This window comes from Geotrypetes seraphini, chromosome 3, assembly GCF_902459505.1.
Source record: "Geotrypetes seraphini chromosome 3, aGeoSer1.1, whole genome shotgun sequence".
Lineage (NCBI taxonomy): Eukaryota > Metazoa > Chordata > Amphibia > Gymnophiona > Dermophiidae > Geotrypetes > Geotrypetes seraphini.
In genome coordinates, this window is record NC_047086.1 from 202,168,136 (window position 1) to 202,182,209 (window position 14,074).

The 14,074-nt window shown below is 42.8% G+C and overlaps 1 protein-coding gene across 9 annotated transcripts in view; it reads left to right on the forward strand.

The window, feature by feature from the left end:
• The window catches only part of LARP4 (La ribonucleoprotein 4), a 246,832-nt gene that overhangs the window by 177,830 nt on the left and 54,928 nt on the right, over positions 1-14,074 (forward strand). For all 9 annotated transcript variants that reach the window (XM_033939032.1, XM_033939028.1, XM_033939027.1 and 6 more), the window contains one exon: positions 5,361-5,464. In XM_033939032.1, coding sequence (XP_033794923.1) covers positions 5,361-5,464 — 104 coding nt within the window. The remainder of the gene's footprint in view (positions 1-5,360; positions 5,465-14,074) is intronic.

Here is a 14,074-nt window from a genome sequence, read left to right on the forward strand (position 1 = left end):
TCTTTCTCAATCTTTCCAGCGGAATCTTGAAACACCTTATTCTATTCCTGATGTGCCAGGAAAGCTGGAATCTTGTTACAGGATGGTCCATTGCAAGGACTTCGAGAAATCTGTTATCCCATCAATCCCTTCTCGTGGAGTCTTCTCTGAAAAGGACCAATCCTGCTAAAGTTTATGCCACTGTCCCTCCTGGAAGAGAGAGCAGGACCATGGACAAGTTGGTCCTCATTTGTATCAAAATTCTCTTATGGCAACTAGAGTTTTGAATTACAATTTTGTTTTCATTTCTTATTTCAAGCATTTGGTTGATACCCTGCCTGACTTTTTCAAATATTCCTCAACACCGTCTTCCAGAGTTTCAACATGTGATTACCAGTCTGGTTCAATTCCGCATGCATCTCCATCAATCTTCCTATGATGCATTTGAACTTTCATCGAGGGTCACTGCCTTCTCAGTGGCAAAGCGCCTTCATGCCTGGCTCCGTACTGTGGATATGGACCCCAATCTTCAAGATTGTCTGACCAACATCCCTTGTCAGGGCAATGAATTGTTTGATGACTCCATCGAGGCAGCTACTAAACGATTGTCTGAACATGAGAAATCGTTTGCTTCCATCATTCGACCTAAGCCTAAGCCTTCTACTTCTAAAGGCTTCAGGCCTCTTCTGTCTTACTAGAGACATTTTCCACAGAGAGCAGCTCCTTATACACAAGCGCCTCCTAAGAAACAACCACAACAGCAGCAGCAAAAACCTCAGACTCCTGCTGCGCCTAAGGTCTCTCAACCTTTTTGACCATCTAATACAGAGCATAACCTCCATCATTCTTCCTCTGTTCTCTCCTCTTCCCATTGGAGGTCTCCTCCATCATTTTTACCACCGCTGGGAGATTATTACATCAGACCTCTGGGTGCTGCCTATCCTCAAGGCAAGATACTCTCTTCGTTTCCTCCAGATTCCACCAAGAGTGTATCCTTCCAATTCATCACAGACAACCCTTCCTCTTCAGGAAGCTCAAGCTCTGCTTTGTCTCCGTGACATCGAGGAAGTTCCCTTGGAACATCAGAACAGGGCTTTTTACTCCCATTACTTCCTAGTTCTGAAGAAGACAGGCAATCTGCGCCCTTTCTTGGATCTCAGAGCGCTCAACAAATTTTTAGTCAAAGAAAAATTCTGAATGTTGTCTCTGGCATCCTTATATCCCCTTCTAGATCAGAACGATTGGTTATGTTCTCTAGATCTCAAAGAGGCTTACACTCGCATTCCCATTCATCCAGCCTCTCAACAGTTTCTCAGATTTCGGGTGGGAAATCTGCATATCCAATAGAGTGCTACCTTTCGGCCTGGCGTCATCTCCAAGAGTTTTCACCAAGTGCCTAGTTGTAGTAGCAGCAGCTCTGCGGAACCATGGTCTACAGGTGTTCTGTACCTAGACAACTGGCTCATCAAAGATTCAGCATCTTCAGGGGTTATTGCAGCGACCCCACGAACTATTTGGTTCCAACAAAGTTTGGGGTTCAAAATCAAATTTCCCAAATCCCAGCTACAGCCCTCTCAAACTCTACAGTTCATCGGAGCTGTCTTGGACACTGTACAACTCAGCATTCCTTCCTCAGCAGCATCAGGATGCTCTCATTCAACTTTGTCACAAAGTGTCATCCCTCTCTTCACTTTCAGCGAGACACATGATGGTTCTCCTAGGTCATATAGCCTCTACAGTTCACGTGACTCCTTTTGCCAGACTTCACCTCAGAATCCTTCAGTGGATCCTGGCATTTCAGTGGGCTCAAGTTTTCGACCCACTTTCTCAACACATCAGAGTGACTCCTTCATTGAGACAGTCTCTCCACTGGTGGATGTTCTCTTCTAATCTCTCCAGAGGTTTACTGTTTCAAACGCCCCTCCCATCAGAAGGTCCTCACGACAGATTCTTCAACCTACGCTTGGGGGGCTCATCTTGATGGTCTACGTACTCAAGGCCATTGGTCCAGCACAGATCGTCAGTGTTGCATCAATCTGTTGGAACTCTGAGCAATCTTCAGTGCTCTCAAAGCTTTTCAGCATCTTCTTCATGACCAAGTAGTCCTCATTCGGACAGACAATCAAGTCACCATGTACTATGTCAACAAGCAGAGAGGAACAAGATCTCTCCCTCTTTGCTAGGAAGCTCTGAAGGTTTGTAATTGGGCAATCCTTCACAACACCTTTCTGAAAGCTGTCTACATTCAAGGAGAGAAAAACTGTCTGGTGGACAAATTCTACAACCTCACGAATGGACTCTCAATTCCTCGTGTCTTCATCACATTTTTTTCTCAGTGGGGAACTCCTCAGATACATCTCTTCACGTCTCCCCACAATAACAAACTGCCTCAGTTCTGCTCCAGGATATACTCACTTCACCGACTGGAGGCAGATGCTTTTCTCCTGGAATAGACGAATCGGTTTCTCTGTGCTTTCCCTCTCATTCTCAAGACACTTGTCAATCTCAAACAGGAACATGCCACCATGATTCTGATAGCTCCTCGGTGGCCTAGGCAACCTTGGTTCTCCCTTCTACTTCAACTCAGCAGCAGAGAGCCACTACTTCTACCAGTTTTTCCCTCTTTGTTTACTCATCCCAACCTGCAGTCTTTGCACCTGACAGCTTGGAACCTCTCAACTTAACTGCCACTCTACAGTTTTCTCAATCTGTGCAGGACATTTTAGAGGCTTCTAGGAAGCCTACCACTAGACAATGCTACAATCAGACATGGACTAGATTTTCTGCTTGGTGCACCATTCATCACAAGGAGCCTCAATCTATCTCCTTGTCTTCAGTTTTGGATTACCTGTTCCATTTGTCTCAATCAGGCCTCAAATCCACATCCATTTGAGTCCATCTCAGTGCAATTGCTGCTTTTCATCAGCCTATCAAAGGGAAACCCCTTTCTACTCATCCTGTGGTTTATGAAAAGTCTTTTCAATGTCGTACTACTTCTCAAGCCTCCTCTAGTGGTTTGGGATCTCAGTGTTGTTCTTGCTCAATTGATGAAGCCTCCTTTCGAACCAATGGCTTCAGCTCATCTTAAATATCTCACTTAGAAAGTGGTTTTTCTCATTGCTCTCACGTCCACTCGCAGGGCAGCGAGCTACAAGTGTTGCAGACCCATCTTTCACTGTATTCCATCATGACAAGGTGGTCCTCCGTACTCATCCTAAATTCTTACCTAAAGTGGTTTCAGAATTCCATCTCAATCAATCCATTGTACTTCCAGTGTTTTTTTTTTCCAAAGCCTCATTCTCATCCTGGAGTAACAGCTCTTTGTACTCTGGACTGTAAGCGTGCTTTGGCTTTCTACTTGCAACGCACTCAACCACATAGATCTGTCCCTCAACTTTTTGTCTCCTTCGATCCAAACAAGTTTGGATATCTGATTTCCAAGCGCACCATCTCCAACTGGTTAGCTGCTTGCATCTCTTTCTGCTATACTCAGGCTGGACTGCATCTACAGAGTCAAGTCACAGCCCATAAAGTCAGAGCCATGATGTAATCAGTACTTTCCTTAGATCTACTCCTATTGAGGAAATCTGTAAAGCTGCCATTTGGTCCTCGGTTCATACTTTCACCTCTCATTACTGTCTGGATGCTTTTTCCAGATGGGATGACCATTTCGGCCAGGCAGTGTTATAAAATGTATTCTCCTGAATTGCCAACACTCTCACCATCCCATTCTGGTTAGTTGGAAGTCACTTAATATGGAGAGATATATATTAATCATCTGTGATAATTATATAATCAGAATAACTTCTAAAATCACAGCTCTAAATGGTATAAAATATAAAGATTGTAATTGTGTAAACCTCAGACCCTGAACCCGTGACTGGTGGTAACACCAAACTGAGGTTCATTGGGGGACCATCATCGTTTTTACTGTCCCCTTAACCATCCAAAAATATATATAACAAGCAAAAGAAAAAGAAAAAAACTTATCTGAAATGGATGGTATCCACTCGTTATTGAGCCTCAGCGGTGTGTAAAGTGACTGGTGCCTGTGCTAATTAGAAAAACCACTTTTCTACTTCATTGTATAATCCCTGTCCCCCCTCAAGTCTTCTTCAGGGAAGGACACTGTTATTGGCTCAGCATATCAGCTTGGGGCCAAGAGCAGGGCCCTGCTCTCGGCCCCAAGCTGATATGCTGAGCCAATAACAGTGTCCTTCCCTGAAGAAGACTTGAGGGGGGACAGGGATTATACAATGAAGTAGAAAAGTGGTTTTCCCTGAAGAAGACTTGAGGGGGGACATGGATTATACAATGGAGTAGAAAAGTGGTTTTTCTAATTAGCACAGGCACCAGTCACTTTACACACCGCTGAGGCTCAATAACGAGTGGATACCATCCATTTCAGATAAGTTTTTTTTCTTTTTCTTTTGCTTGTTATATATATTTTTTGGATGGTTAAGGGGACAGTGAAAACGATAATGGTCCCCCAATGAACCTCAGTTTGGTGTTACCACCAGTCACGGGTTCAGGGTCTGAGGTTTTCACAATTACAATCATTATATTTTATACCATTTAGAGCTGTGATTTTAGAAGTTATTCTAGCTTGGAAGTCACCCATATGTTGAGAATAGGCTGCCTGCTTGTCCTGGGATAAAGCACAGTTACTTACCGTAACAGGTGTTATCCAGGGACAGCAGGCAGCTATTTTCACAACCCACCCACATCCCCTGGTTGGCTTCTCTGCTAGCTATCTGAACTGAGGAGACACTCACCCTGCATTGGGCGGGAAGGCAATCGCGCATGCGCAGTGCAGCAGTTGCGAACTTCTAAAGTTCTTCAAGCAAGTCTGCTTGCGAAGCTATCCACATTTGGGCTCCGTGGATGACGTCACCCACATGTTGAGAATAGCTGCCTGCTGTCCCTGGATAACACCTGTTACGGTAAGTAACCGCTTTTCTGATGCCACAGAAGCTATTTGCATAATTTTTTGACAAAAGAAAGTTTTATATGTATTAAGTTGAAAAAAGACAGACAAATTTGCATTGAGGTATGAGACATGTACTCTAGGCATCTTTGGGGTTGAAACCTGTCATTAGTTATAAAATCCCAGCAGTTATGTCATACCAGTCTAGATCACTAGGATACAGAGACTAATGAAATAAATTAGCAAATGCAAAATGTCTTTATTGGTAAACACTATAGTTATTAAGAATAAAACTACTAATTTTGTATACCCTCACTCAAACCCAATGGTGGTCATTGTCCTAAATCTGTATGCTGAGCCCCTGGAAAGTAGTTAAAGATATGAGCCCCCTATGTGTTTTCATGGTTTATAGGAGAATTTCTGCTTCCTTTACATGTCTGTATTTTTGATGCAGGCTCCTTTTCCCAACGGTGGATTTGTAAATGGCTTTAGTTCATCAGGAGCATATAAGACACATGCCTCCCCTTTGAGCATAGGTCGACCATTCCATCGAAACTGGTAAGTGGTACTGGGTTTTTTCCATTTGGATTTGCATGTTACATATAATAGTATAATAGAAGAGGGAGGGAGAGATATGAAAGTAGATATCTAGTTTCAAACTATAGATCTTTTATGCTGTTTTGTGAAACTGAGGAGTAAAATCATTAAAGCAACCTTTACTTGTGACTGATCTGTATCAGTCAAGTTGTAATATCATTTTTTGCAAATATTTGGGGTATGCATTGTGTCCCAGAATTCAAATTGCATGCACAGGTCATCCTAACTTATTCTGTTTGACAGAGTAAGGCTACTCTACCCCCATTTTTCCTTTTCTTATTTTTATCCTTTAATTCAGAAATTTGCAACTCATAGTTCAAGTTGCAAGGTTTGTTTTATTTTTATTTTTTAGCAGGCTTGTCATTGTGCATCTCGCTGAATATAATCAGTTTGGAAGCCATAAAGGAACAGGATTGCTGTCAACTGAACCTGTGACACTTAGCAGGAATTCAGTCTTGCCTCTGTAAAAATTTTGTTCAGTGCCCTATTAAATTTCTCAGCTGTGATAGTATAGATGAACATGTGGAATTATCCTCCTTATGGGGTTGGTTACTGTTCTGCCTAAACCTGACAAGGATTCATCACTTCGTGGCTCCTATTGACTTATTTCCTTGTTGTGCATAGATTATAAAGTCTTTACTAAAATATTAGATGCCTTGTTGCAGAGTGCTTCTGGCTATGGTACACCCTGCTCCAGTCAGGTTTTATATAGCAGGTAGAAAATCCTTTGACAGTATTCATAAAACATTCGAGATCTGCTTAAAGCTAAACGTGTTCTTGCCCTGGCTCTGTCACTCAACTTGAAGAAGGTCTTTGATGGGGTCTGTTGGCTGTTTGATTGCTGTATTGCATAAGGTGGGAATATTGGGGCATTATCTGCATCGGGTACAATCCTTATATAAACACTCGATGTCAGCTTTAAAGATAAAAGGTTTAATGGTTTGTATATGAAGCCGTTTGAGCTGGCACAAGACAAGGATGTGCATCGTCAGCTATTTTGTTTGCTCTGTTCATTGAACCCTTGGCACAACTTATTAAATCATCTTTGGGAATAATGAGCATATCATACTCAGTGACAGACCACAGGATTTTATTATTTGCTGCTGATATTTTGTTGATCTTGTCTAATCCAGAGAACTTTCTTTTCCTGTTTGGAATTTGTTGTCGGAGAATGTGGTGAAAGAAGTTATTTTAACAGGGTTTAAAAAAGGTTTGGATAAATTCTTAAATCAAAGTCCATAAACCATTATTAAGATGAACTTGGGGGAAAATCCACTACTTATTCTGCACAAAATCTGTTTTACTCATTGCGATCTTGTCAGGTACTTATGACTTAGGGAGGGCCACTGTTAGAAACAGGATGTTGAGCTTGATGGATCTTCAGCCTGTCCCAATATGATAACTCTTATGTTCTTATTTGTCTGGGTTTAAAATAAATGAGCAAATCAGAGATTTTGAATATTAACATTAGAACATACAGAAGTTTATTTGTTAAAAGATCGATTTCCATTTCACTAGGCCAAAAAATGGCGTCAGTACTTAGTTGTTCAGTTATTAAGTTCTCAAAGATTTACATGACCTCAATTTTCCCACTAAGCTTAAAAAATTGATGGAGTATTTAGATTAACGGGAGGGCTTGAGTACTCCACAGCTGGGAATATGTACTGTATGTATTTATGTATTTATTTATTTATTTAATTCGATTTATATCCCGTCCTCCCTGAGGAGCCCAGTACGGGTTACATGGTAAAATACATTAACAGTGAACAGAAGACTAAGGCAATAGGGTACTGTGAGGTACGTATGGTTCAACTGTTCTGGATTACCAGATACTTGGAGCCTGAAGCATGCACAGGGAGAGAGTCAGTTGGACATCTATTAAGAATACAGTGGTTTGGGAATAATAGTCTGAATGCTAGCTTGTCTTGAGGAGTCAGGTAAAGAGGTAGGTTTTTATTGCTTTTCTAAAGTTCAAAAGTCCATTAAGGGATTTGATGTTAGGAGACAGCTGATTCCAGTACTTCGGTAAGAAGTGAGAGTATGACCTTGGTCTGGCATTTCCAGTTGGAGGCTGTGACCAAGGAATATTTGAAGACGCATTTCCTCCTGGTAATGGAGGGGTCTGTCTAGAACAGTGTTTTTCAACCTTTTTTGGGCAAAGGCACACTTGTTTCATGAAAAAAATCACGAGGCACACCACCATTAGAAAATGTTAAAAAATTTAACTCTCTGCCTATATTGACTATATATAAAGTAATTCTCTTGAATAGGAATCAAATAAACACAAAGAAAGTATTTTATAATTACTTTATTATGAAATAAAAATTATAAAAATTATAAAATACTTTATTCAGTGCGAAACCTGGGCCTGTTTGGCTGAACACAAAGCTGATATTCTGGCTGGAATCGAAGAAAGACACACACGTAGCTCTTCGTCAACAGCTCTCAGTCTCTCTCTGTATTTGGTTTTTATAGCATACAAAAATAGACAAATATACCCTCCATCCTTTTTATTAAACCACAATAGCAGTTTTTAGCGCAGGGAGCTGCGCTGAATGTCCAGCGCTGCTCTTGACGCTCATAGGCTCCCTGCGCTAAAAACCACTATTGCGGTTTAGTAAAAGGTGACCATATTGTAAAATATAGACAGCAGATATAAATTCAGAACTGTGCATAGTAAGTGAAGGGAAGTTTTCATCTCTGGGAATTTACCCAGTTAACTATTAAGTTATTTGGGCAAATTCCTTTGAAAACTGTGGTAATACTGCCTCCACTTTGCTAAATTTAAAATAAAATCATTTTTCCTACCTTGTCTGGTGATTTCTGGTTGCACTTTCTTCTTCTGACTGTGCATCCAATCTTTCTTCCCTTCTATCAGCCTGTATGCTTTCTCTCCTCCACACCTCATTCACTACCCCAACTTTTTCTTCCTCTCTCCCTGACCTTTCTTTCTTTTTTTCTGTTTCTCTTCTTTCCTTCTGTTTCCCTGCCTGCCCCCTTTCTTTCTTTCTCCCTGCCGTTCCCCAAGCCACTGCCACTGCCATCGGGGAACAGGACCCACCAATGGATAACAGGCCCCAAAGCCGACGCCGACGCATGCTCTCCCTGACGTCAATTCTACAATCGGAGAGGAAGTTCCGCCCAGCCAGGCAGCGATTGGCTGGCCCGAACTTCCTCTCCGACTGCAGAATTGACGTCGGGGAGAAGAAGACTTATCGGCTCGATAGATTAGATCGCCAAGACAAAGTGAGTCCTGGGTGATCGACTCACTTTGCCTTGGCGAGCTACTGGCGCCCCTGCCTCGGGCCCCCTGTCAGCTCCGGGCCCGGCGGCCCGGCGGCACACCAGGCAACATCTCGCGGCACACTAGTGTGCCGCGGAACAGCGGTTGAAAAACACTGGTCTAGAACATAAAGTGGAAATTTTGCAGATTATGTAGTCGGGCGCTATGTTGTTTAAGGACTTGAACGCAAGTACTAAGCCTTTGAAGATGCAGGTTTGGCTACTAGTAGTCAGTGGGCTGGCTCTAGCACTTGGGATACTGAATCGAGGGCGCAAAGGATCTTCAGTAGTCTGATTGCTGCGTTTTGTACAACGGACACGCTTAATATTTTTTCCCAACAGTCCATTGAATAATGTGTTGCAGTAGTCCATAAGGAAGAGGAGGAAGGCATAGAGAAGTTGTGAAAAGTCAGGTTCAGAGAAAGTTTCTTAATTTCCATAGTTGTTGTAGATAGTAGAATGAAGATGAGATCACTTGCAAGATATGGTTTGTAAATGATAAGTTAGTCGAGATAAGTTAGTTGAGAAGTATTAACGATTTACACTTTTAAAGTGGATATTCTCCCAAAGCTATTTGTTTATGCCACTTATATCTTCAAAACAGGAGAGCTTTTCTATACATTTGGAAGAAGAAACTATTTGAGGTGGGAAGAATTATGCCATATTAAATTAAGCAAAGAGGAGGCATAGGAGTGTCCCATTTTTCTTTATACAATTTAGCTACATGACTACAAATTATTGCTGAATGGCTATAGAGCTCTCCTAGACCTTGGCTACATTGTGAGTCCTGCCCTGCCTCCTATGTTCCAAATATGACAGATCTGCCCAGATTTATGTTGAAACCATTTTTATTGAAATTTCCAAGAAAAACAACATCGTCAACATTCAAGTTTAAAGTTTAATAAAAATTTGATTAATTGCCTATCTTAGATTCCAGGTGATAATCTATAATAATAAAACGCTATGCGTGCATGCGCACTCTCGCCACGTGTTCTCTGATCTGTCGGGCTGTGGCGGCAAGAGTGCGCATGCGCTATAAAGGACTCCAGGAAGCTGTCGGTTTCAGGCCTGTGCGGCGGTGCGGCTGCCAGGAGGAGTCGGTTTCCGTGTAAGGCAGATCGTCGTCATCGCCCCCTTCTCCCCCTGCGCACACGAACCCCCGTCCGACCCTCCCTTCACGCGGTCTGGCCGCTATCCTTACTCCCTTGCCACCCCCTCTTCCCGCGGTCCCGACAAACTCTCCTCTAGCAGCGGCCGCAGCACTCTACATACGCTGCTTCGTGGCCTTCTACTGCCCTGATTTGCTCCACCGCGTCCCTGATGACAACTCTGGAAGCCCTACCAGCACATTCAGTAAAGACACAGGCTTAATCCGTATGGAGCATAGATATTTTTCCAGAAAATATTTGTAAGATGGTTCTTGCATTTGTTGTTAACTACTATTTTTTTTAAATCATGGTAGATTTGATGTACAAACAAGAGAAGAATCTGTCTTTAGAGAAGATTTTCTTGGAGCAGGATTATCTTCTCAAGTGTCAAGAAGGGTTTAGTAAAATAAGGAGAAAAATTTAATCTTGCAAGTTAATTTCCTTTCTGTGAATTCTTTTAGACCAGTCTAAAATATTGCTGTTTGGTCAGAGGCTATGCTGATTTTGTTCCTCCATTTATTTATTTATTCAATTTTCTATACTGTTCTCAGGGGAGCTCAGAACAGTGTACATGAATGTTTTCAGGAACTTAAGCATTTTCCCTGTCTGTCCTAGCAGGCTCACAATCTGTCTAATGTACCTGGGACAATGGGGGGATTAAGTGACTTGCCCAGGGTTGCAAGGAGCAGCATGGGTTTGAACCTACAACCTCAGGGTGCTAAAGCTGTAGCTTTAACTACTGTGCTACATTTTCCCTTTCAGTCCCTTTATTTCTCTTCCCTTCCTCCCCAAATCTAGGTGAAAGTGGGGGTATGTCGATGGTGTTCCATTTAAAGTTTTACAGATTTCATGAGGTTGTTGGCTCCATTTCATTATTAGACATTAGGATACTCATCTGTACAGCTCTTTATTTATTGTTAGCATTTATACACCACTTATAGCCTGAGTGGTTTACATTCAGGTACTCAAGTATTTCTCCCTTTTCTGTCCCAGTGGGCTCACAATCTAATGTACCTGGGGCAATGGAGTGACTTGCCCAGAGTTACAAGGAACAGTGCTGGGCTTGAACCTGCAATTAGAGAATGATGCAGAGAAAAAATTTGTCCCATCCCTGCGAACTCTATCTGATCCCATCCACATAAGCCTTGAATAGTTATGGTATTTTATTGAAATCATTTTATTAAAGTATAAAAAGAAATGGTATTCTCTAAAGCAGTATATCAAGAATAAATAAACTTGAAACATGCTGTCATTTTATAACTCACAAATACAGAAAAAGGATCAACAAAATCCATCTCCCCTCACAATATCCCCTCCACTGTCAGGAAAACTGATTGCTACATAGAAAATTCATACACATAGAACACATATGCTAAATACATAATATGATAAACATAAATTAAACCAAAATCTTAAGAAGCCACACCTTCCATGAAGCACAACACCAAAGAAATAGAAAGATCCATTTTCTCCTATACTGTGCAAACTATAAAGATCATACATACCAGGAATGGTGTTAGGTCAAGGAGTGCAATTAGACCAACTGTGCCCTGGTTAGAGAAAGCCCTAGGCCTGCTGGAAGCTGAAGATGGCACAGGCTAGTGGTGGGATTTGTGGTCCCCTCCCAAATTTCTGCCCTGGGTCCTACCCAATGTTCCCTCTAAGCTGAGCGCATGAGCGATCGCTCACTATTTTCAGTGGCGTTGCTCATACGTTTTCTCGTGTCGCGGGCGGAGCTGAGAGGAAGCGGAAAGATGCAGCGGCGGCTCCTCTCAAGATCCCTGACTGCATCGGACTTCCGACGCAGGTGGGGATTCGTGAGAGGAGCCACTGCCACATCTTCAGTAGTGTACCAAGGGGGGGGGGGGGCGGTCCGCCCTGGGTGCAGCCTTAGGGGGGGTGCACAGCCGGCCAGGTCCAGATCTGGCCAGCTGTGCACCCCCCCTAAGGCTGCCGTCGGAGAGGAAGTTCGGGCCAGCCAATCGCTGCCTGGCTGGCGGAACTTCCTCTCCGACAGCAGAATTGACGTTGGGGGAATGCTGGTCTGCCCGACGGTGGGAAGCAGAGAGCTTGGGGCAGCTGCGCGGTGGCTTTGGGGCCTGTTTCCCCCGATGGTGGCAGCAGTGGCTTTATGGAGGGTAGGGAGAAAGAAAGAAAGGGGCGGGCAGGGAGACAGAAGGGAAACAGAAAAAAAGAAAGGGGGCAATCAGAGAGAAAAAAGAAAGAAAGGGCAGGGAGAGAGGAAGAAAAAGTTAGTGGAGGGAATGAGGACTGGAGGAGAGGAAACATATAGGCTGAAAGAAGGGAAGAAAGATTAAATGCACAGTCAGAAGATGAAAATGCAACCAGAGACTCATGAAATCACCAGACAAGGTAGGAAAAATGATTTTATTTTAAATTTAGTGATCAAAATGTGTCTGAATTTATATTTGCTGTCTATATTTTGCACTATGGCCCCCTTTTACTAAACTGCAATAGTGTTTTTTAGCGCAGGGAGCCTATGAGCATCGAGAGCTGTGCTGGGCATTTAGCGCAGTTCCCTGCGCTAAATACTGCTATTGTAGTTTAATAAAAAGGAATTTGTCTAATAAAAATTTGTTTAATAATTTGTTTAATAAAAATATTTGTCTATTTTTGTATGTTTGTTACTGAGGTGACAATGCATAGAGACATCTGCCTTGACCTCTTTGAAAAAAAACCCAGAATAGGAATGATAATTAACATTTTCTCAGCGTATACTGTGCTTTGTGTTTTTTAATTTTATTGTTGGTAGATCATTTTCACTTGGTCATTTTAAAGTAGCTCGCAAGCCCAAAATGTTTGAGCACCCCTGAGCTAGAGCGTTGAAGCTGTGTATTTCTATTTTATCCCCCTTTTACAAAACTGTGGAGCATTTTTTAGCGCCAGCCATGGTGGTAGCAGCTCTGATGCTCAGAATTCTATGAGCGTCAGGGCTGTTACCACTGTGGCTAAAATCCACACTACAGTTTTGTAAAAGAGGGAGGGGTTTGTTTGTGATGACATATTCCATACTAGGCGAAGGTGTGTTCTGTGTGTTCGAAAGACATGGTTTTCTGTTAGGATTGACGGTGTAGGATTGATCTGTGCTGGTCTGGCTTGTTTAGTTTTACAATGGATGTATTGATGTACTGCTCACTGCAATATGTATGATGCTGCCTTTTCCTAGGTACTCATGTGTGACGTGTGGCTTGTTACTAAAAATCATGTTTTTTGTACAGATGGGGGGGGGTGCCAAAAAATTATGGGCTCCGGATGTTACATATGCTAGGTACACCACTGTATGTAAAGATACCAGAAAGCTGGCGAAGCAAAAATTTAAGTAAATTGTTATTCTTCTAAGTTTTGAGTATTTAACCCTCCCACAATCTCACGGACACTCGTCCTCCGCGCCTGCTCATAAATTTGTGGAGTATGTAACTTGTCGCTCATGCATATTTTTTTTTTGCACACACCTCATCAATCCTTAGAGGGAACATTGGTCCTACCCATGTCTAACACCAGCACTGGCAGGATAAACATTTCAGTTCTTATATATTCTAATCACAAAATAGAAAATAACATTGTCACATTTATAAAATGGAAAGCATAATTGCTATACAAAGAGGTAATTATAATCTAATATAATAAAATGCTAGGCCGCGCATGCGCACTCAAAAGTCGTGTTCCCTGATCCGTCGCGATGGCACGAGTGCACATGCGCGCCAGACAAGCTTCCCTGCTCTCCACCTCACAATACGGAAGTTTCTTTACACGCTGACGATCGCCTCCACAAGCCTGCTCCCAGCCAGCAGTCTTCAAATGCTGCTTCAGGCCCTTCTACTGCCCTGATTTGCTCTGCCGCCTCTCTGATGATGTCATCAGGGACGTGCCAGAGTAAATCAGGGCAGTAGAAGGGCCCGAAGCAGCGTTTGAAGACTGCTGCACACGCTGGAATTGCAAGGTTCGTAGTCGAGTCCGTGGGAAGGGAAGGGTGGGGTGGCAAAGGACTCGGGTCCCGGGCGGAATCACCAGCTTTGTAGTCGGGACCGCGGGAAGGGAAAGGGGGTAGAGGAAACGCTAATGCTGCTGCACAGGGCACCCATTAATGTAACGGCCTTGCTTTCGGGAGGGGGTAGGAAGT